Source organism: Phodopus roborovskii, unplaced genomic scaffold (genome assembly GCF_943737965.1).
Source record: "Phodopus roborovskii unplaced genomic scaffold, PHOROB, whole genome shotgun sequence".
In the NCBI taxonomy this organism is placed as follows: domain Eukaryota; kingdom Metazoa; phylum Chordata; class Mammalia; order Rodentia; family Cricetidae; genus Phodopus; species Phodopus roborovskii.
The window spans coordinates 17,377,591-17,401,997 of record NW_026126511.1 but is presented as its reverse complement, the minus strand read 5'-3'; the positions used below and the strand labels follow the sequence as shown (position 1 = coordinate 17,401,997).

The window sequence follows — 24,407 nt, the reverse complement described above, 5'->3', positions numbered from 1 at the left end:
TTTTTTTTAAATAATATAAATATTTAATTTCTGTTCCACTACATGTAGTGAGGAAGATGACCGAGAGAAATGAATAGAGCATGGGTATGGGAAAAGCAATTGCAAAGCCTAGACTTAAATGGCTGACTTGTTTGTAGGATTATGCTAAAATAAAGAAAAGCATTGGTTGACAATAGATTTGCCCTTACCTTATTTTATCAGAAAATAGTGCTCTGTCATATACATATAAGTGATAGTTTTATCGGAAAAAAAAGAAGAGAATGGGGAGCTGTTTTGACTTGAGCTGACTCAGGTGTGCCGTGGTGCAGCTTCCCGTCTTTCATGGATAGATTTTCCTCCATGTGGGTGCCAGGGACACCTGACACCAGCGTTTCATGTTTTACTTTCAGGATCAGTTCAGCGATATGAGAATCAGCATAAACCAGACGCCTGGGAACAAACCTGACTTTGGGTTTACAATAAAATGGGATTTTTCTGGGATCTCTGTAGCATCAGTTGAAAAAGGTAAATCATATGCCTACTATATTGTGCTACCTTCTCTGCTGTGTGTGTGAATTTGAAGCACCTTGTGTGTGTGTGAGAGAGAGAGGGAGAAGTGGGGCCTGGGAATGATGTATTTCAGTGTAGGAAAGTGGCAAGGTCTCTTCCCGAAGACTAGTATTTGGAATTGCAAATTACACAGTGTTTACTCTCCCTTCCTAATTCGCTGTGTTTTTGAAGAATCTCTATTTTTTGACCTTAGGGAATTAAAAAAAAAAAAAAAAAACTTAGTTTCTAGATATGTTAACAAGTAGTAGTACTTACCTTGAAGCCTCAGAGTAAGATTTTCATGGACAATTGTATTTTGTTAGCAGATGTCAGGCCTATAATTAGATCAACATGGAGGTCCTTGATGTTTGTAGGGACTTGAACCCAAGTGTGTCCCACATGCTCTGTTCTCTGTCCTTAGTCACCACCTGCCAAGAATGATGCTTTCTAAATATTGTTAGTATAATATCGGCCTTTTACTATATGTTCAGCGTGCTCTGGGCCTTCTGCTGGATCAGCCAGGGTTCCGCCAAGGTAAACCCAGCAACTGCTAAATTTGCACTCAAGGTTGAAAACTACAATGAGAGCTATCCTATTTGAGAGGAGGTCCCTATTCACATATTTTTTACCATACCAAATTGTGTATTGACATTGACTCTTGCTTTTAAATATCAAAATTGATGGAATCATGGTACTTTAAGTGGTAATTTTACGCAGTTTGAGGGGACTCTATTCTCCTTACCTCCAGAGTTCTAACTGATGCTCAGTTAAAATACAATATATTTCACATTTTTAATTTAAAAATAATTACATTTTTTCTTTGTATTTAGGAGAGTTAATTTCTGGGGGAGGGGCTGAACTTACCATTTCTCCTTTCAATGTAAATGAAGATGCAGACTCTGAAATAAACAGTGTCCTTGGTACTTGAAGTGTATAGGGATTCAGATAGTAGATAACTTAAAATTGCCAGTGATACATCTCTACTGGGAATAATAAAAACAAGCTGAGATGAAAAAAAAAAGTTACTTAAAGAAGCAACAGGTAGCAGATTTCGTGTTCGTTCTTTTCATTTGAATTTTTTTTTTTTTTTTAACTTTTACATTGTTTAGGTAGCCCAGCAGAATTTTCTCAGCTGCAGGTAGATGATGAAATTCTTGCCATCAATAACACCAAGTTTTCATACAAGGATACAAAAAAGTGGGAGGAAACCATGGCAAATGCCCAGGAAACTGGAAACTTAGTGATGGATGTCAGACGCTATGGAAAGTCTGGTGAGTTAGTTTTCCTCCGTGCCTGGCTTTCTAAATAGGGAAACCCGACTTGGGCAAGCGGTTCTAACAGGTGGCTTTATTAATCCTCTCCCCTACCCCCATTTTACTTATCTCTGTGCTTGCAATTGTTCCGTCATTGTGTTTGGACAAATCATGGACAGCACCTCTGAATAGTCCTCCTGAAAATGCTTCACTAGCAAATCTACTGAATCTGACACCATTTGAACTGCTTATATAACTGATCTGGCTGAATGCAAATGTCAATGAAAGCAAATGTATTTGTACATGTGTGACAGGAGTCACAAAACTGAGCCCTAGGAATGGGCCCAGTGGTGACACACACCTTTAATCCCAGCACTTGGGATGCAAAGGCAGACAGAGCTTTGAATTTGAGGCTAGCCTGGTCTGTAGAGTGAGTTCCAGGATAGCTGGGGCTACACAGAGAAACCTTGCCGAGAGAGAGAGAGAGAGAGAGAGAGAGAGAGAGAGAGAGAGAGAGAGAGAGAGAGAGAGAGACAGAGACTGCCCTATGATTTAACTTGCTCTGTAGCAGTTAACAGCGCTGCTGTCATCAAGCTCATGTCAGACACTTTCCGATTTAATTCTCATAGCATTTTGATCTGCTATTTCTATCACTTAGCTTCTCTGTCATGGGTGAGGGATAGATTGGAAGGGGAGTTTAGTCTCTTCAGGCCCATACATTTTTGGTGTCAGCATATAACATGTAGTCCCAGTTTAGGAAAAGAACCAGCACATTTGCTAGTTGTCTTGCTACTACCATGGTTGTTAACCTTTGTGTTTTGGGAAGGTGGTCTGCTGAAAAAGCCCTAAAGTCTCCATGTCCTTGATCCACTGCCTGATTCATCTGTCTGTCTCTGTCTGTCTGTCTGTGTACATTTTGTATCTGTGCATTCAGTAACTGTATTCTTTCCACTTCACCATCTATGTGTACTCATTACTTGATCTTCATGTGCCAATCAGACTGGGGCAGAGACCAACTTTCCCTGCCATCTATACGGCATAAAACCCTCAATCTTACCAGTGTGGCTACCAAAATTATAGGTTCACCTGAAACAAAGTGGACCGATACAACTTCAGGGATTTACATCACGGACAAGTCTTCAAGTCTGTCGGTAACCACTGATTTTTCTGAAAGCCTTCAGAGTCCTGTAAGTAGAACGAAGTAACAACAGAAGCTGTGTGTGATACTATGTAAAAGATAACTAGGTTATACTTAATAAATACACTAAAGTGTAGTCTTGAAAGTACTGGGTGTTTTTATTAGCAGCGTTTTATTACTGAGTTGTAAAGGTAACAATATTCCATAATGTTGCTCCGCAGGTATTTCTGGCCAATCTTACATCATTGCAATTATCTCTCAGATCAGTGTGAATGAGAGATAGCAATTGTGAAAAATTACATGCTATGTACATTCTTTGTATAGTCTATTGTCAAAATGTAGTCACTCTGAACACCATGAATCCTCATGAAGCAATTGAATTGGATTGCATGTGTGTTAAGACATAATCAGTTTCATGAACTGATTTAAAAAGCACAATGCAGGAAATTTCAAATTTTTACAGCAGTATTTTTTCATATAGTTTTTTTTTTTTTTTTTTTTTTTTTGGAAAATTGCTTTCTATTTCTAATCACAGTTGTTCATTTTAACTGATAATTTAAACTTTGAACTGAATAAACTTGTCTAAAAGGAAATATTACTACATTTTAAAGGACAGATTTAAATGTTAAAGAATATTAAATGGTTGTTTTACTACTCATAAGCCCAACACTCATAAATATAAGCCAAATGAATGAATATTTTATCTATCTTGCCTCTTAGAATATTAACCACTGATTAAAGTTATGGTCATCCATGCCTGTAGCTAGTCATTAATCCTTTCACAAGTATTGGACAGTAATGAAAAACTTTAGTTTTTAGTACACATAAGACGATGCTGTGAGTAATAAATCAATACCCTGAAAAACCCATCTTATTTAAAGATACTTTTCCCTAATGAGAGATGTATTATTTAAGCCCTACATCTAATCGGAGAGAATGTTAATTAGCATTTTACCCTTTCCAGTATACCGAATCTAAAGAAATCAATGGAATTCATGAAGAAAGCAGCACCTTTGATTCAAAAGGTAAAGATCACTTTGAAATTACTTCTTCTTGTTCCACAGGGTAAGTTACAGATCTCAAGATCTGCCAAAAAATTAAGATATGTAAGTGAAGGAAAGCCGAATGCACAGTGAGTTGAAATCAAGATTAGCATGCAGATCCAGTTGCTGCCAGGTGGGAAGGAGTCTGTTCCAGCAGGGAACAGCGCAGGAGCTACAAACACAAATTTGGCAGCAGGCTCCGGAGCTCTGGGTACCTATGTGCCTAAGCCAAATAAGAACAGGTTTTCCCGGAGCCATCAGCTTCCTGGCTATGGAGTACTGGCAGAAGGATCTTCATTAAACACAAAATGAGGTTTCCTTTCCCACTTCATTGTTCTGAAAAGGACAAATGTGCAGGAAGCTGATGCTGGCAGAGAATCACCCAGGCAGTAACAGTTGAGAGTCACCTTTGTTTGTCTTGAAAGAAAAAGCAACAGAAGAATCCAGGGTGTTGCTACAGTTCCCTCTCCTCCTTGCCTTGACCATTCAGAGATAATTCAGCTTCTGAGTGCCATATGTTATTTCTGGATGTATCAGAAAGATCTTTCAGCTCTACACAGGCAAGGAAGAGGCCAAAAGAAGCTTCCCGCCCTGGGGCTGTATTTGCTTCGGTGACTTTAGGCACAGTTAGGTAGTTTGAAAATGTGTTCAACAAAGCTGACCGAAGGTAATGAATTTGTTTCTCTTGTATGATTATTATCTTTGTCTTCCATTTCTGATAGGTAGAAGCTAGGATTGTTGTTTTCCCACATGTTTATTTTCCTTTATGATACTAAAATCTAAGGAATCCTAATTCTGTTCTTCTCACAGCCTAGGCAGCTATGTGGTGAGCATGCGACTCCATGGGGCTGCTTCAGGACTGGTTAGATAAGGAAGGACAAACCACTCTTAGGTGATATTTACAGTTTGGAACATAGTTTTGGGACTGATCTACAGGAGAAGTCAGATTATGTTTTCTTTTTCTTTCTGACTAACCTCCATTAAAAGAAGACTTAAGCCAGCATCTGTACACCTCTTAGATACTACCACAGAATATTCTAATCAAAGGTACATTACTTTTAGCATACGTTTTCATTTGGCCATTCTTTGGGTTTTATTGCTTTTGATCTCTTCTCAAATACTTAAAAATTTTTCTTCATCATGTTGTAAAAATGGTTTGGTAGAGATAATTTTAGGTCCATTCACCTAAGCAAAAAAGTGTTAGTCTTCATTCCTTGGAAGCTCTGTGCTGTAAGACAATGGTATGGTTCTCCTTGCTGTGAACATATAATGCTATTTACTAAAAATAATTAATGAAAGTATTTGTTCTCTTACTAATTTGAATGTAGCGTAGTCGACTAAAGTATGTGTGTCTGCCTTGAAATAATCTCTATCTTCAGTGGCTACCAATTTTGCTATTTAACAAGCGTCATTGGAATTTACCAGTGGTAAGAAATTAAAATGAATGACATGGTATTTATTTTCTTATTTTTCAACTAGCGTCAGAATCCATTTCTTTGAGAAATTTAAAAAGGCGATCACAATTTTTTGAACAAGGTAAAATGTAAAGCTAACTCTTCCTGGGCTCTCATGAACCTGCCTCACGCTCCACTCTGCCTTGTAGTCTGTGGTTCTGGGTACCAGTCCCCTTCCATCTTACTGCTGTTATGACCAAGCAACATAACCCATTTCCATTCTTTCCCCAGGATCACCAGGCTTTTCTTACAGTTCATGGGTCTACCTCTGTGGTAATGGGTCTTTGCGTGTCCTTTGTCTAGCTCTCAAGGTGTCTCTCACTCTTAACCTTGTGAAAAAAAACAAAACAAAACAAAGCAGTGAGATGCTATTAAACTCACGCGTTTTTTTCCACTGGGGAACAGTAAGAAATAAGGAATTTCTTTTATGCCTTACTGCTTCCTATCATTTGCACAGTGTTAGGTTACACCAACATGTGTTTGGTCAACTTACCAAAAAAAAAAAAAAAAAAAAAAAAAAAAACAGCTTTTGGTTGTGGGGAAAAATGCTAATGAAGAACAGAGTTACTTGTTGGTATTTGATGGTGGAGGGCCGATAATGATGACTCTGTTGATGCCAAAGAAAATTGGGGTGCATTTGAACACAGAAGCATTGTGAAAGCTGTGTTGGTGTAGCTGTGCGGGCTGCCTCGTGAGGTGTGATGCATGCGGCCATTCTTCACCTTCACATTTGTCTAACACTCTGTCCCCTGAATGTGTCTCCAGATCTGTTTTGCTATGAAGGACTTAAAAATAATATCTAACATTTCAGATGCAATACCACAGAAGATTTACTGTTGCTATCTAAAATGTTACTGTTTCTTTAAAGATTAATGAAACATTTCAAAATTTGTTTTATGATACCTCCTCGGTTTGTGTCTGTTGTGTTTATTGCCTAATATTCTTCCTAAGTTAGATTAAGTTTCCTCTCAGACCATAAATAGAGTTTATCAGCTGTCTCTGGAGCTGTTAATTTGTAATTTTTCCACTAAACTCACTATTTTCTGTGGCTATTCAATTGAAGTGAATAGCCTAATTCGACCTGGCTCAAACAAAATAATTCCTTGTCTTTATTTTAGTTTTCTCTCACTTTTCAATGAGCTATTTCACAGAGGAACATTTTCCTATGTCTTAAAGCAATTTTCTTTAAATAGTGAACAATTTATATGACAACTGAGATTTCAGGCAACTTTCTAAATAGTGCATAATAATATGTTTTCTAAAAATGTACTTCGCTAGAATTATATAATGTATTGACTCATAGCACTATAAACTCATTGATAATAAAAAGATTGTTAGCCCAGTGTAGTTGTACACTGTTCTATTGCCAAGGCTAGGCAGCAAGATTAAAAGTTCAAGGCCAGCCTAGACTAAATAGTGTCTCAAAATAGTAGTGAAGAAATTGGCCAGGCAGGGTGGTCCATACCTGTCATCTCAGCACATGGATGATGGAGACAGGACTGAAAGTTCAGAGTCAATGATGGCTTGATGTCAGCCTGGGTGAGATGAGACCCTGTCTCAGAAAACAACAGCAAGATATAATAATATAGTGTCTGATAGCTTACACATCAACCTTGAATCCATGTTTTTCAAATGAGAGAAGAGGAAAGATATCTTGAGCTCATTTTTTTTTTTTTTTTTTTTTTTTGGCCATTATTTCAATTAGAAAGCAGTTCATTAGCAAAGAGACCTGGAAAATGAGTTTGGCTACTGTCATACTTTTGATGAATATTTGCAATAGGTGGGCTAGGGAGGGGTTATATCTGTGTTCTTTCCCCCCATTAAGCTAAACTATTAGGCACTGTTCAGTTTATTGTCAATGAAGTCTCTTGCGAAAGCCTCAGGGTGCTGTTTCCTAGAGTTTGGGGCACCAGCGGTTTCCTGTGTTACCAAATTTGGGTTTAGAAGCCGAGTACAGACTGAACCGAAGGGAAAGGATTTGTAGCTGAGTCCGTCTCCTGAAGAGAGCTGTTTTGTAGAAATGGAGACTCACATTGTGCTTTTTTTTTTCCTTCCTTGCCCATGTGCTGCAATGCAGGGAGCTCCAATTCTGTGGTTCCTGATGTGAGTATTAGACCTTTGCGGCTGGGAGTACGTAAGGGAAGGTTGGTGGGGCTAGATTACTACACAGTAATATTTCTTGCATTGTTTTTAAGATACACGCATGGCATGTTGATCGGGTTGTAATATTCTAAACTAAAACGACTGGCCTTGAAATGTGAGAGCATACCTTCTCTGCTACGGTGTAAGCCAGCACGAGATGAATAATTGATGAGTGCGGATCAGTAGATGACCTAAGGAATGTGTGTTGTTCTGTGTTTTACATCTCTTGTGCCACAAACTGGCTAGCTTCCGGTTCCAGCCCTCAATGCCCCAAGTCGCTGGGCGTGGGATCAAGAGGAGGAGAGAAACCGGCAGGAGAGGTGGCAGAAGGAGCAGGACCGCCTGCTTCAGGTAGCACCACCGCATCACATAGCCCGGGTGAAGAGGGCTTAGCTTGGAGGGCTCTCTTCTGGCCAGTGTCAACCATTGTTGAGAAGCAAGCTTGAGAAGCAGACCCAAACCAGCGTCCATATTACCAGCAAACCCTTTTGCGTATCGGGTGCATATTTTGCATCAAACCCTTACTTTCCCATTTTGATGACTGTATAAGCAGTCAGGCATTAACCCCTATGGGGGTTTTGGAGCCACAAGGGGCACAAGTCTGTGAGGACTTGTCCCTGTCAGCAGTAGATGAGGACTGTTTTATCCTCAGTCTTCCTTATCCTAGCTGGAGGCCTTGATGAGTTCCGTCAACAGTAGAGCTTAGGCGTAGATCTCCCGTGTGGCTGTCCTTCCTGACATCTGCATTTTAGTTTAGTGCAAGACCTTTTTTTCTTCAGGGTCTAAACTCAGATTGTCACATGAAAGTTTGATATGGAGGTTTAGAGATAGCAACATTGGGAATGGAAAAACATTCTTCTTCCCAGGAGAAGGCAACCTTGATTAATTATTATGTCATACTTCCTCCCAGGAGAAATACCAGCGCGAGCAAGAGAAGCTGAGGGAGGAGTGGCAGAAAGCTCAGCAGGAGGCCGAGAGAGAGAACTCCAAATACTTGGATGAGGTAGCATGAAGCCTGCCTTGCTCCCTTCCTTCTCTTGAACCTTCTTGGAGAACCTAGGCATGCGGCGCCACGCCCCGTTTCCCTATACTCACTGTAGTCTCCTTGGAAAATATATTGAGCCCTCTTGAGTTAGAAATTTGCTTTGACATTTTTGATATTTTAGCTTCTCTCCTAGTTTTTCTAATATGCCACACAAGTAATTATTCCCTCGAGTTTGAGTAGTCTTTTTGCCCTTAGACTTCAGTTATTCACGTGGCTCTTTTTTTTTTTTTAAAGAGCTGTGACTATCGTCTTGGAATTCTGGGCTGCTTGCCATTATTCTCATCTACAGCTGAGTCTATGTGAAATGATATCGGGACAGAGGTGGTAATGTGTTCTATTTACTGGTTTTTGCTGGTTACCTAGGAGCTGATGGCCCTAACCTCCAACAGCATTTCTCTGACCACTCGGGAGCCTGTGGCTGCCACCTGGGAACCCACCTGGAGTGAAGGGTCTAAGTCTTCAGACAGGGAAGGAACTCGAGCAGGAGAGGAGGAGAAGGGGCAGCTGGAAGAGGATGCTGTTTGTGAGGACCTAACTTGGAAGCTGCAGGAACAGCTCATGCTTGAGCAGGAGAAGAAACGGAAGGAACAAAAAGCTCAGGAAGAAGAGCTTCGGAAGCAGCAGGAGGCTGAGGCCCAGGCCCAGGCCGAGGCTGAGGCCAAGGCCCGTGCAGAGGCCCAGGCCCAGGCTGAGGCTCAAGAGCAAAAACGAGCTGAAACGCAGAAGTACCAGGTGGAGAGGGAGCTCGAAACTTCGGTCAAGATCTACCAGTACCGGAGGTGTGTCCCAATAGCTGAAGGGCACCTCGGAGTAGCGGTGGCTTAGTTTTGTCCACCCTTCATGTCTTCCCTCCTCTGTCAAACCATCCTTGCTTTACACAGCTGAACCCACCAGTTCCAAGGAGCCTTTAAACCACAAACAGCAGTGTCTCTTAATTCCCTCAGCTCTTGCGTGGCTTCCTGACATGTCACAATGCCATCAAAACTCCATGCCAGGGCTAGAAAGCTCACGTGAGCCTGGTCTTGGCCTAAGAGCTTGGCTAAGATCTTTTAGTCCTTGCATTTGGGCTTGTCTCTGGTTACTGTCTGCCTTCTTCCTATGAAAATGCCGGCAGGTCTTGCCTTGGACTTCAGTGTTTTCTGTTACCTCTGAAAATGACTCCCGTCACATATGTGTGGCTCACTCATTTCATTTGACAGTTTCCCCTGGCACTACCACCTTAGCCTTTCTAGAATACCAATGCTGCCTACCCACCATTTCTTTCTACACCACCTTCATTATTTTCTTCTTGGCCGGCCTACCCCAAGATGATGCGTTACAAAGCAACAACTTAACAAATAATTTGTGTAGCTCTAGATCACTACCAGAACATGGGGCTCCCACTCTCCCCAGTGTATACGTACACAGTGAATGCAGGGCTGGGCATGTGATTAACAGAGTGCCTGTGGGTCTGTTTTCTGTGGCAGTTGATTAAAACTCTTCTCTGGCTCTTAAGCCGTAGACAATTTGCTTAAAGAGCCCAGAATACAGTTTTGATAACCCCCTAAATTCAGGGAATGTCTTAAAATTTGATATTTTAATAAAAATCTTTCCTTTTTAGGCCTGTTGATTCCTACGATACCCTGAAGAAAGAGGGGGAATCTTCAGGGCTGCTCCTTAGTGACAGGTGTGTGGCATCGCCTTTACTTTGTTGGTATTTGTTGGCTTCAGATGGTGGCCCTTAGTTCACCTAGGTGATCTGTAGAGCTACGGTAGTATAGACCTTTGTCTTTTGGAATAAGAAAAAAAAAAAAAAAGCAAAAAGCAAAAAACATGAAGACTACTCTTTGTATCAATCAGTTTTTGCTATGTCAGAATTACCTTGAAAGCTATGGTTTCTGTGACTCAGCATTTTGTGCTGAGCTCGTTTGGAAATGTTGGTGGTTTGGGCTTAGTTACATGGCTGCTGCTAATTCACTAGAGAGCTCTGCTTTGGGGAGTTGGTATGGTATCTGAGGGAATGAGAGTCAAAGGCTGCGTCAATCTAGAGTCACGCGTTGCTGACAAACGTTTGTGATCTAAGTGCTCAGGTGGCTGAGATAGTGAGATTGATGTGAGTCTGAGACCAGCCCAAACCACGTAATGAGCTCAAAGCCTAGGCTACAAAGTAAAAACCTTTCCTAAAACAAAACAACAAATCCCAGAAACAAAAGCTGTGTTACCCTCTTGCCTGTGGGAACAGCCATTTAAGAAGACCAGTAGACAAAAGTTATTCCTTTCTGGTCACTCAGAGTAGTGTTTACAGTTTTGAGAGAGGGACTTCGTAGGTACCCCAGGATTGCCTGGTGCTTACTATGTAGCCCTGGCTAGCTTTCTTCCCATCTGTGTTGGGACTATAGATGTGTATCTCCTTATCTAGGAGAGCATTTTCTTTAAGAAGGCATGCTGAGTGGCTCAAGATTATCTAAAAATTATAATCTGATGAGCATTGTGACCTTTCTCTTAGCATGATGTATGTTTTAGAAAGAAAAACAAGATTTCAGCGATCACCAGAGGTGCAAGGTACATGTGTATAAAGTTTCCTAAATCATTAAGCTTTAATGTTTACAAGTAATGCACTTTGCTGTTTTGAAATCACTGAGGACTTTTGAATAGCCCATCTGTAGATATCTAGTCTATGGGCTCCTTAGCCTCCGCTCGCAGAGCTGAAATGCTTCCTCTGAGATGTTTGCCTGCTGTATTAGATGCAAGGAAAGAGGTACAGTTCCTGGCAACTGTGGGCCGTGGGAGGTGAGAGGGCTTTCATAAGAATGGAGGAAGAATGGGAATAACTAGGTAGGAGCTACATACAATAGCTAGAGAAAAACCTCCCACTAAATGATCTGATGATGGCGAGCCCTCCAGAGAGAAACTAGATATCATTAAAAGGTCCCCTCCCCTCTTTCATCATTTTATTCACTTTGCATACTTTATTTCTCAGTACAACTCTATGAGAAGGTATACTTAGTCCTATTTTTTTTAAATATGTGATGAAATAGAAACTTACATAGGTTGACAGTTGGCTAGGAGTCCTGAGATGAGAAAAGCTAGGAATTACCAGTTTATCAACTCTCAGAGTTTATGCCTTCATGCATTGCTCATCTGTCTAGAAAAGCTAAGTAAGAAAGGAACCAAGCCAACATAAATAAAAGGCCAGAGTTATGATCCCAGCACTTGGGAGGCAGAGGCAAGGGGATCTCTGTAAGCTCAAGGCCACCTTTTACTTATTATACATCTGTCTTTTAAACCTGTGGTTGGATCTATATAATTGGGGAGCATATATACATATATATATATATATATATATATATGTGTGTGTGTGTGTGCCTATACCTAATAGGCCTTGGGGAATACAGCCTGACATCTGGTGACAAATGTTTTCTTGGTAAATACAGGCATGACTTGACAGATGTAGCTGTCTGCCAGTTTTATATAGCCCGTTCTCACACATTATAGGTTATTTATTACACAGGATGCAGACATACACTATCTATAGATAGGCACATCTGTATATGGTATGTTACTATTTCTGAAGTTCAGCAATCTTAGTAGAATGAGGAGATGAGCCTGTGACCTTTTACAGACCTTCAAACAGCATTTTCAGAGTAGCCTGCACAGTCAATATGCCTTACTACCCGTTCGGAATGCTAGGATAGCATTTGGCAAATGGATGAATGATCTGTGGCCTCCTGATGCCTCTGTCCACATCTTGATACCAGGCAGAGTATCAAGAGGAGAGGCAGCACTGAGTGGGTGAGCTCGTGGCTGGTGCAGGCAGGAGCCAGTATGGACAGTAAGTGCAGGCTCCCTCATCCTAGGAAGGAGAGAGGGTCCCGCATTTTGTATATTTCGAGCATTACTTCTGTTTGCTGCTAGTATGCATAATGTGAAAAATTCCCTGGTTCAAAAATAAACACATATGTCAAAAGGCATAGGAAATAAACAACTGCTTTCAAAAACTCTTTGCCAGGTGTAGTAGATTAAGGGCATGCCTTTAATCCCAGCACTTGGTAGGCAGAGGCAGATGGATATCTGTGTTTGAGGCTAGGCTGGTCTGCAGAACGACTTCCACAACAGCAAGGATTACACAGAGAAACCCTATCTTGAAAAAGCAAACAACAAAACAAAGCAAAACCAGATTTTTCTGGAATAAAATAAATGTTAATATGACATATTTAATATATTCTGTTTTAGGAGTAAGTCAAGATCTACTACGGAACTAAATGATGCTGCCACAGAGAAAAATGGTAAGTGTGATATTTGTATTCAGACTTTTTTTTTCAAAGAACAAGTACATATTTGAATGGTCATATACTATGATTAATATTTTTAGGTGCAAGAAACTTTAGATTCATTGTATTAGATGGTTAATATGCTATTTTGAGTAATTGCAATAAAACAACTATCTTGTGTTTATTTTGGCTTTCTTTATAATTTGAGTACCTAAGAAATACGTGGGAAATTTGCAGAGAAAATATTGATGAGGCTTTGCATAGTAGATTTTACTTTGCAGCTGAAGAATAAGGACAGGAAGTAATGCAGAGGAGTTAAAACAGTATGTATAAATTTGAAGTCATTCATGTAGATGGCAAAAGATCTGAAAATCCAGTGATAGAGATTTTTTCATTTCATGAAACTCATTTGGAACTCAGTGCTTGATATAAAATATGGTCCTGGTTAACCCTACATAACTGAAATTACCTAAGTAAAGAAAAAGCCTTAAGCAATAGTGTCACATGTACAGAGTTTGAGTAAGCAAATTATTGGTCAGATATGCACATGAAGAAAGTTCAGGTGAGGATTGAAGCAGACAGAAAAGAGTCAACTCCATCACCGTCCTCTAAGGCAATTCAAATCTCTGATGCCCGCTATTTCTGTTTTTTTTTTTTTTTTTTTTAAAAAATGAATAAATAATGCATGTTTTGTGTATTATCTTTAAACCACTGAGAAGGAGTTTTTAAAAATTTTTAAAACTCACTGTAAGAAAAGCATTGTTTATTTCGTTGGCCTGGGGTCTGGTGGCAGCTGATATGTGTCTGGGCAAAGGTCATAGAATTAAGTTTTCATTAGAATAGGGACAGTGTCATTGAGTAAGTACAACCTTCAGTTATCTGCTCCCTACTTGACTTGCCAGCATTTTGGGCCCAGTTTTCCCTGCGGGAAACACAGCTCTGAACAATCCACATCTCTTATGTCTTCACTCAACAGATACGTCTAATGAGTTCCCTCTGGTCTTTGGATTTTTCCTATTTGGGTTTCCAGCTCTTCTCCCTTGAACTTGACCTAGCTACTGTTAAAATTGTAGATTAGGTGCACTTGTCTGGAGTGACATACTCTCAGCCTGTGGTGTGTGTGTGCTCTGCCCTGAGTGAAACCTGGTTGGCCGGTGTGCACCTGTGACCTCTGAAACAGCTGCTCATTGTGTTTTGTGTCTCACCTGGGTAGTTGGTAATGTGTTCTTTTATCCACACCTCCTTGAATTAGCAGACACTAAGAAATTATTATATATTTGATGGGATGACCTGGTTATGCCATCAGTGTACTTTTAAAATGAAAAAATGTTTTATTTAAAACTAGCACATTGATGTTGTCATTAATATAATAAATGTAGGTGTGTACTACAAAGTAACAACAATAAACTTCTCTGGGCTGGCTCATTGCATACTTGAAGAGATTCCTAGACAAGCTAGATATTCTAAAAGTGTGGTAATAACAAAGAATTTAGAGAAGAAAAAAAATCCTTAGTTAAAATTTTCTTATCCCAGACTAAAGCAAGGATGATGCCTTTAGGTTGCACATGTTTTACATAAACTGGCAATTAGTCAGAAAACCCTGGGGATGCAAGCTGATTTAATTACCGCTAATAAACTTAATAATTACATTACAGTTTATAATTTTTTTAGAGCACAAACAGGTTTGATAATATTATTGACAGTTACTTTCTCTTGTTCACCAGGGCTGTGTCAGTGACTGAATAAATCTACCGTGTGGTCATGACTTATTCTGTGACTTACACCATAAATACTTAGGCCCTGCCAATTAGGGATACGTGCATTTGTACTGTGAAGGAAATTTCCCTGTTTCCATGCATACTGTTTGTAGCAAACCTTCAATAAGTGCTCTTGATTGAAAGAAGGAAAAGCTAGATGAACATTTTATAACTGAACATTTCTGGGATCTATAGGGTTTGTGTGCGTGTGTGTGCGTGTGCGTGCGCGCTCGCGCGTGCCTGCCACCTGGATGGCTCTTCATGTGGAACTGGAATTTTCAGGAATAGGAGACAGCAAATTATGCTGTCTTTGGAGGCTGCCACTATCATTTCTTGGGTTGTACCTGTTACTGAAGCTTTTGGTATATTCTTAACTTAGGAAGCAGCAAATATTCAGACCGAATTGGGACTACTAGCTTTTCACAAAGGAGCTCCAGGAAGGACCAGGGCCCCTCAGAAGCAGAGTTGGAGAGACAGCAAATCCTTCAGGAAATGAGGAAGAGAACATCTCTCCATAACGACAACAGCTGGATCCGACAGCGCAGTGCCAGTGTGAACAAAGAACCCATCTGCCTGCCTGGGATCATGAGAAGGTACCGAGACAGCTCGCGATCTCTGCTGTGAGGCAGAGCTCTCATTTCTAGGCCTCCCCACTTTAATTTTCTTTTGGCAGTGAGCTATCATCAGACACAGTCAAGCTTGTGTCTGAACCATCTCTTTTAAGCTGAGGGATAATGTTTTGAAGTAGGCTCAGTTACCCTGTTTTTAATATGAAGAAACTGGTTGAGGCAGCGAAGCCAGCTGGACAAGGTCACATCATGAATAGCTTCTAAGTTTGGATGTGGAATTCAGAAATGGGATTCAGCTAATTATATATGAATTGACTTTCTTGTGTGTTAAACTTTAAGAGAAGGGAGCATACTTACATTCATAACCAGGTTGTTTAGGTTGGAATCATGATAATTGGGTTCACAAAAACTGTGAAAAAGCTAACTTTGCAAGTTTTCAGATGGTGAATGTGCAGATACAAGTTGGAGTGAATGGGTGGGCATTTTAAGAGACCTATCTTGGCAAATAATACTGCAGCTACTCTGTCAGCGTGCTGTCTGACAGCTGAACCAAGGAAACTTATTTGCAACATGTTTCAGATAAAGAACTAATTATTTCAATATACAAATAGCGGTTTAAAAACCTACAAGTAAACCCTAGTCTCTTTATCATTGTGTGTATCTGTATCTGTATTATCTAAACTAGGCAAGTGGTGTGAGGAGGTAGTTCATAGGAAACAAACAATCAGTAAATATATAAAAATCAATGGCACTCCTCAGGTGACAATGACATATCCTTTTGTTTATGAAAATTTCACAGTATTAAGTGATTGATTAAACCTGGTACTGGCAATGCATAAGAAAGTAAGAATTCCTTTTTCCAATGATTCAATCATTTTTTCCATGGTAAATTAAGCAAAGACGTGCATTTCCTTACTATGGTTGGTTCTATCTCCTAGATATTGTTAAATAAACATACAAAGGTTAAGATAAGAATATATAATATTGGAAATATTAGAAAAACAAATCTCCCCACCCTCTCCCCATCCCCACCAAATTCATTCATTCTTCCCTCCCTCCTTCCCTCCCTCCCTCCCTTTCTGCTTTCCTCCCTCCCTCCCTTTCTGCCTCCCTCCCTCCCTCTCTCCCCTTCCCCTCCCCTTTTCCTTCCTTCCTCTTCTCCTTCTTCCCCTCCCCCAATCTCTCCTTCCTCCTTTCTTCACCGCAGGGTTTCTCCAAATGGCCCTGGCTATCCTGGCACTCCCTTTGTAGGAAAGGCTGCCTTCCGGGTACTGGGATTAAAGGTGTGCAGCACCTGCACCTAGCACAATATTACTCTCTCAGGGCACCCAGCTGAGTTAACGGTGATAGAGCAGTAAGAATACTGTGCAAGCATTATAAAGTGTAGGGTGCACTGTGTGTAATCACCACCTCAAAGTCAGTGAGTTAAGGCGTCTAGCACTCTCAGGATTTTGTCATGGAGTACATTTTTCGTGTTCTTTCTTCATTTAAACACGCTTATTTTAAAATCACAGTTCCTCTTCCGGGTGTGAGGGTTGCCTCGTTTGCTCTTTGCCTGGCATTGGCTTTGGCATTTGAGCAACTTTAGATCTGGAGTTGGCATGCCTTTTTTTTTTCTTTCAAATAAAAGAGATAGAGGTAATGGTTTGGCATGGATCTCTGCCATGTGCTCATCGTTTCTTTAATGACCCTGAACATGTAAATTGCCCATGCGCTCTGCACGTCTTGACAATGGATTGCACTTCCTGAAGAAGACCCCTGATGGGGCTCAGCCAGAGGTCTTGTTTTGTAATCTTATTCCCATGCAGCTCCGGGAACTTTCTCATGGTGTGTTACTTGCATCTTTCAGAATGACAGTTTCTGACATGAACATGCTTGTCGCTCTCCATGTGTGTCATGTTTGCCAATGCCTCACTCCTCAAAGCAGACACACGGTCAAACCCAGAGGCAGTGGAAGGGGCTGGACAAGGAGCAGATACAAAAAGACATAGTGCTATGGGGACCGTGAAGGGGCATTAACATGATTCAAGATCATATATATTCGGTGGTAAATAAGTTAGTTTCAAATGTTGTAAAAGTATAAAAACCACATTGTTCCCAATTGTCCAAGAATGTTACAGAGTGAGTGCATCTATATATAAGCACCTATTAACTTACATATACAAATTTGCATGTATCTGTGGTATTTCCTTGCATATCTGAGGAAAATCTGTCAGGGCTCACAATTGAGGGCTGTTACTTTGGGAGATTATGGAAGGTAGAGAAAGTGAGGGAAGGAGGAACCTCTTGGCCACGCTCAGAAGCTCCTTCCATATTGTTCGACTCATTCTCTGTACAGTGATATATTGTAATGATATATACATGTGTCATTAAGCTAAAAATAGCTGTATTGTTTAAGCTCCTGGTAGGAAGAAAGTTTTAAAAGTACTAACAAAATCAACAGCTAGACAACTGCTCACAATCCTGTCTTCAGTACAAGGAAAAAGTCTATTGATTGTTTCCAGTTGTGTACACATTGAGCAGTTGTTGACACAAAGGACTTAGGGTGGCTAGAATGTATGGGTGGGTGGGGGAGGCCTGGGTTGCAGCGAAGTCAGAGACTTTGGTTTGAAGCCAGAGCATTACCCACAAACTTCTGGCTTGGTAAAAGGGACATCTATGAGATTGAAAACAAGCTTGTATAGTGCTGTGAAGATTAAGTTAAATATGTCTGTGGAAGTGCCTACCTTAATACTTATGTGCTTAAATTTTATTTTTTGGTTGAATTTTGAAGATCTGAGGTTTATATGTCTGTTACGGGAGATTTTTGGCCCGGCTTGGTCCCAGTGCCCTTCTCTGCCCCAAATAAACACACAGATGCTTTATTAGTTATGAGACTGTTGGCCGGTGACTAGGGCTTCTTATGGACTAGCTGTTTCTTAATGATTAACCCATTTCTATTAATCTAAGAATTTCCATGTGGTCTTATCTTATCTAAGAAGGGTCTGGACCTGTTACTGCTTCCTCCATTTTCTGGTGACTACAGTCTGCCTATACTTCCCAGAATTCTCCTCATCTCCTAGTCCTGCCTATCTGCCTGCCTCCATTGGCCAAGTGTTTTATTCACCAACCATACAGAAGGACAACTCTCACCATTTGTCTGAGCTGTTTAAGATTTAAGGAATGGATGACTGTTTTCTAGTATTTGCTTTTATTTCAAAATTAAAATAAAAACCATATTGTCCCCATTTGCTGAGGTAGGCTATACAGTGAGTGAGTGCATCTATATGCAAGTATGTATTAACTTACAAATTTTCTTCCTACGTTGACACTTGGCCATTGGTCTGAGTACCACAGCAAAGAAGGTTACTGAAATATGAAATATCACAGTACCTGTGGTGCAGAACAGTTTTATTATGAGTAGTAATTGTATGGGGAAGAGGACTCTCAGATTAATTACAGCCTAGGAAATAACTGAGCATGGGTCTTGTATTGACCCTGATGACACATTCCATGCAATGGATGCTCTCCAGTTGAGGGACTCATGTTACTCCTGTGACTTCTTCCGTGTTTCAGAGGGGAGTCTTTGGACAACCTGGACTCTCAGCGGCCCAGTTCTTGGCGGCAGTCCCCATGGCACAGCCAGCCCGCAGGAGTCTATGCCTCGTCTTCTGTTCAAGACTTTAGTCGCCCACCTCCTCAGCTGTTGTCTACATCAAACCGTGCCTACATGAGGAACCCATCCTCTGCCGTACTGCCTCCAGCCGGCCCTGGGAAGACCGTCATCCCAGGCCCTGCCCCAGGGCCTCCCACCTCCCACAGCTACTCCTCTTCAGTGTCACAGCCAGGCTCTCAGCTCCGTAACAGGTGAGGCCCCTTTATTGTCTCCTTGTCTCAGTTTCAAGTGTGTCTCTTCACTGAAGCGTTCCCCAAATTATCCAGCGAAGAAGAAAAGCAAGTCCTCTTGAGTGCATGAAATTGGGTGTTCTCGTATCAAAGCGATTGAGAAGGCTTTCTTCGGCCTCTGTCTGCTGCCTGCCTGGTGTCTACGGATGTCTGGGAAAGGCACTCCAGACTTTCACCATGTCTGCATGTCGCCAGGCTCTCTGTTGCCTGTGCTTTTGGTCAGTGTCTCAGCTTGAAGTTCTCTCTGAGTAGATAACCACGTGACATCAACAGACGATACAGTGGCTCACGAATGCCTTCATATTTATGAGTAGGAGTGTGTTATGAAGTGTCTGACTTTGACTGGCTCTCTGATAGAAACTCGTTGGAATGGAGTGGCATGATGAATAAGCTTCCTAGCCTGCACAGCTTGAACAAGCTGGATTAAAACAAAAATCATCCTGTAGGTTTGATCTTGCTTTCAGCGTCCTGGGTTGTCGCCTGTGACCCAAGCCCGCCACCAGCTGGCTCAGTCTTCATCACTTGACCTCTGCAGGTCACATGTTCTGGGGAGGGTGTAAAAGTTAGGTAGAATCTTGACTGGCCCTTTGCCCTGGGTCATGAGATGAAGCTCTGGTGCCCACATGGGTTGTATTTTCATATCTTCACAGCTTCTCAAGGAGTCAGTCCTCTGTTGTCATCCCAAAGGAGTTCTAGTTTCCATTACGCATGTAATGATTAAAGGCAGAAGTCTAGTGAAATTCGAATATTTTAAATTATTAATCGATAGCCTTAGATAAATAGTTATATAAAATCAAAATAAAGTCACAATTACCAAGATCTGCAAAGATCCGTTAGAGAGCTGAATTAAAGAGAAAGGGCCAGGAGGCCTTAGGGTCAGTTTTTTGGGGTAGATGGCGTTTGCAGAGGAGAGGCAGCACCACTCACCTGTTCTCTCACTGTAGCCCTATATTCAAGAATAAGGCAGGGGAGAGCCAGGGACAGATTGAAGGCCCCTCTGCCTGGGGCAGGTCTTTGTCCAAAGGCAGATTGCTGTCCTCACACCTGACTCTCAATAGCCAGGCACTCCCTGCACTCCCAGTGGCCTGGTGGGGTTCAGCTCCTTCTTCAGGGCTGAGAAAGTGAGGATGAAGGTGCTGTCTCTTTAGCACTAGGAGAGACCAGCCCTAGATCCAAAGGTAAAGCAGGGATTCCCCACTACTGACTCAATGGCAGTTCTTGGGCTGTGATGACTTCATCCTGAAAGGAAGTGCCGTCAAGAAAGTGCTCCTGTTTCTAATGGGAAAACTGAAGAAGAAGGGGTAGGAAGGAAGGCCAGAAGGCAAGTCACAGAGGCTCTGGCTGGACCTGGGAGTGGGAAGCCATGAGTGGGATTTTGTACACCAGTCCGCTGGATTAGCAAGCAGACGTGGCAGATCAGTGATGCGGATCAGCCCATATGTGATCTCAGGGGGATGGACTCCAAGTCCCCAATGGACCAATCGCACTGAAATTGTTCCTTTAGGTAAACAGGCATCAAGGTCTCTAGAGCTTCCGTCGAGACTGTTCAAGGTACCTAATGAAGACGTGCTTTATTTAGCCGCAAAAGTTTCTCCCCCATGGCTATAGAGAGCCTTTCTTCAGTTGTTATCATTTCTGCCAGTGACAGTGTGATTTAAATGCCAGCCTTGCACAGCATAGGTGAAAGTCTCCATTCCATTCTTGTTCTACATCTAGGTCAGTGAGTGGGAAGCGTGTGTGCTCCTACTGTAATAGCATTCTGGGCAAAGGAGCTGCCATGATCATCGAGACCCTGGGTCTTTGTTATCATTTACAATGTTTTAAGGTGAGCCTGAGACAAAGCGCTTGCCCGCAGGCTGCGATGCTTTGCTTGGAGAGCGCATGGCTTCTGTGAGCTCTGGGTTGTGGATATGTCACTAACGAGCCTGGTCTGCTATTTGTCAGTCTGTGCTGTGGGGGCGCGGGAGTCCCAAATTGCTTGCTGCTGCCTGATTCTCAAACCTGGAATCTTCTTAGAAAAGTCAGTCTGCCAGCCCTATGCTTTTTGTAGCTCTAATCTGCTAGGATCCTGTAAATAAAATTTATGGTGCCTAGTGTGTTCTCTAGCATGCTGCCACAGGTAGACTTAAAATTTAATTTACCAGTGTTATTAGCAGCATAGAGACATGCAGTTATCACTGTCTAACGGATAGCTTTTAATTGTGTTGGGAAGGAAAAACACTGTAAATCCTTTTATAGTTTCACAGCCTGCTTATAGCTGATAGTGTTTTTGTATGCAGGGAATGGTTCAGGCTCTTGGCTTTACAGTATCTGCTTCTGGATGCATCGTTTTAATTCTTGAACTCTCCTTGGGCCAGTAGAAGGTCTCCCCAGTTTTGATCCGGGAGTTCTAAAGTTAGCAGCTTGCTTAAGCTTAAGCATATAAATTTTTACGTGTGAATCCCTATAGAGCAGAATGAGTCAAAATAGTGTTTGAACACACGTACACACACGTGTACACACACATGCACACAGAGGTGTGTGTATGTATATAGGTGGAGGGGGAGGGGACAAAGACATCCCTTGAATGCTTGCTCATCTAGTGCTTTGGGGACACTGGGAGTGGCCCACCCTAGACTACATTGTCAGAAACCCAATTCTATTTTTCTTCTGTTCTTACCTATGGTGATTTAGCCTTTATTTACTTGGGGCAATGAAGACTAAATTTCTTTAAACCAATCAGCAAATTGTTTTTGTATTTCTCCCCCGCCCCCAGAATATTTAGAATGATGGTCTTGGTTCTTAAATTTTGCTTTATGAATTCTTAGTGACTAATCCTGCAGGCTGATTTTAATCCACTAATTGTCTTTTTTTGGCCTTTGCTCTGTTGTGATACACCCAAGGGTTTAGGAGCTGCATTCTAGAATCCTCTCACCCCACTCTGTATGTCTCTTCAGCCCATGCATCTCTCTTTCTGGGATTACCTCATTGTGCATTTTCTTTTGTCCGTCAGTGTGTCTCCTGTGAGTGTGACCTCGGAGGCTCTTTCTCAGGAGCTGAAGTCCGAATCCGAAACAACCAGCTGTACTGCAATGACTGCTATCTCCGATTCAAATGTAAGAGAGCAAATCAGAGAGAAAATTTCTTGTCTTTTGAGGAGACCACGGGTTCCTCTGCCTTTCCCTGAGCCCGAAGCCACCTCCTCCTCAGGTTCACTACCATAGGATTCTGAGTTCCAGGGGTCCTAGTCTGTCCCCTTCAAAGAGGCTATGTAAGGAATCCCAGCCACCTAGGAGGGGGTTGTGGGGTGAAGGGACTTGTACCCAGAAATCAGGACATTGACTGTCATTTGCAAAGATCAGGGGAAACTTCTAACGACTCTTAGGCACAGAAGAGAGGTTAGGGCAAGTGTGCTTTCTGATTAATGCTCCATCTCTCATCATCTCATTTCCATTATCTGATGATGAGATCTTATTATGTGACTTACAACGTAATCAACTCTGGAAATGATTGAACCTAAGAGTGTCCCTTTCGGCTTTATTGTTAATATGTAGCCATGTGTCCATACATATTTTTTTTTGAAAAAGAGAGCCTTGATTCTGTTTATGTAGTGTTTCAGTGTCTTCAAATTAGAAGAACATTTTAAAATGGTACTTCCTTTCTAAGCATGTGTTTGAGCATCGTGACTGGGTTGAGTGTTGTGTATAGTCTCAGCAAGACAACAGTTAATTGCTGTTTATCATTTTGAACCTTGACGCTGGTAACATGTTTCTTCCTTGTTGTGAAAGGCTATTACAAGTGGTATCTACAAACCTATTGCTTTTGAGCTCAGAGGTATTTATATGGCCCCTTACATGAAGCGTGTTTGGAAGTGATTTGAACTGGACAACTCTCTTTTATCTGTCAATGGCTTCTGAGCCTTCTCTGACAAGGCTTCCCTTGTATATTGGCCCTGAAGTTGGGAGAATGTCAAGGCTGGGCATGGGTTCTGGTGGGGGGGGGAGTGTGTATGTGTGTGCACTTTCCTCTTTTTTAAATCCAAAGCCAAATATAATTGATTTTTGGAATCATTGCCCACGCCTTTTCTCTCCTTCAGTACAAATAATAGAGAGTTGAAGATAATTTCTTTTTCTGATTCAGGCAGTTAATTTTTATCCTGTTTTACAAATAAAGAATTCTAGACCCTAGGCTGAGATTTGCCTACCTGTATCCTAAGAATGAGTGACAGGCAACTCTCTCTACCTCACTGGGCCACTCTGAGTGATGACTGCTGTGTGTCCCATGTGCTGATACTCACATGCTTTTGAATCTGAACACCTTTCTCTCTTCTCTCCTTGCCTGATCAGCTGGACGGCCAACCGCCATGTGATGTAAGCCTCCATTCGAAAGCCCTGTTGCAGATAGAAGAGGAGGCGGTTGCTGCCGATACAGAACTATAAATATGTCTTGTATGTTCCCCCTGCCCCTTTTTTAGAAAAAGAATAACCTTTGCCTCATTAGATGACATAGGAACACTATAGTGTTGGTAGGACCTGTATTTGTTGTTGTTGTTGTTTATTTATAAGAAGATAATTATGTGTGTTGGAGGGCAGGACAAGTGCAGTATCTGCCTTTTCAGTTCAGCATCCTAAAAGCACAAGTGGAAAAAACCCCAAGAACTTAAAAAGAAATACTTTTGAGGCTGACGATGATCTAGTTCGACTCTTTCGTGGTGTTTTGAAGAGGGTGTTTTTTTTTTTTTTTTTTTTTTTTTAAGTTCTTGCACATTATTTGAAATAGTTAATATAAATATGTAATTGTGTTTACTGTTTATTGTAATGTATTCTAAGTTAATGTGGACCCACATGAAAAATTTCATTTAAATCCACCCATAAACTTGCTTTTTGTGGCTTTCTTTACACAGAAATAATCTGATTGAAAAATAATTTTGCTTATGTATTATTTTGTTTGCCTGAGGAGGGCATTCTATTTTCTTTACAAGGACTGTTGTTGCTAAGCAAATATCAGTAGAAAGCTGTTTATTTTCAATAGTGAAACATAATCATGGTTTGTATACCAGGAATTTTCTCAAGAAACTGATAAGCTTTTCTGTTTTGATGTCTTTGTAAATAAAATTGGTGATACATTTAAGGAGTGGCTCTTTTTTTAATGTATTGAGTTATTAATGTTCTCATTTAATAATGAGTTTGTGTCTTTTACAGTCATTTTTTTCAAAGTAAAACGTGTGTGTGTACGCGTGTGTGTGTCAAGGCAGGTGGATATCTGTGGAGGCCAGAGGGGAGGGTGTTGGACAGTCCCTGCTGTGAGATATCCAGCATGGGTCCTGGGGACTGAATGTGGGTCCTCAAAGAGCAACAGAGTCCT

General features: G+C 41.3%; 1 protein-coding gene across 4 annotated transcripts in view; it reads left to right on the top strand.

Annotated features, from left to right (window-relative positions):
• Window positions 1–24,173, top strand: part of Lmo7 (LIM domain 7) — a 183,521-nt gene extending 159,348 nt beyond the window's left edge. For 2 of the 4 annotated variants that reach the window (XM_051195280.1, XM_051195281.1), the window contains 16 exons: window positions 390–504; window positions 1,638–1,799; window positions 2,862–2,968; window positions 3,884–3,944; window positions 5,442–5,498; window positions 7,494–7,519; window positions 7,805–7,909; window positions 8,469–8,561; window positions 8,967–9,382; window positions 10,204–10,269; window positions 12,816–12,868; window positions 14,990–15,203; window positions 18,735–19,025; window positions 20,781–20,889; window positions 22,057–22,159; window positions 23,390–24,173. In XM_051195280.1, coding sequence (XP_051051237.1) covers window positions 390–504; window positions 1,638–1,799; window positions 2,862–2,968; window positions 3,884–3,944; window positions 5,442–5,498; window positions 7,494–7,519; window positions 7,805–7,909; window positions 8,469–8,561; window positions 8,967–9,382; window positions 10,204–10,269; window positions 12,816–12,868; window positions 14,990–15,203; window positions 18,735–19,025; window positions 20,781–20,889; window positions 22,057–22,159; window positions 23,390–23,412 — 2,001 coding nt within the window. In that variant the 3' untranslated portion in view covers window positions 23,413–24,173. Of the gene's footprint in view, window positions 1–389; window positions 505–1,637; window positions 1,800–2,780; window positions 2,969–3,883; window positions 3,945–5,441; window positions 5,499–7,493; window positions 7,520–7,804; window positions 7,910–8,468; window positions 8,562–8,966; window positions 9,383–10,203; window positions 10,270–12,815; window positions 12,869–14,989; window positions 15,204–18,734; window positions 19,026–20,780; window positions 20,890–22,056 lie in introns of all 4 variants that reach the window. The other 2 variants (XM_051195277.1, XM_051195279.1) reach the window with 2 other exon arrangements.
• Window positions 24,174–24,407: the final 234 nt, after the last annotated feature.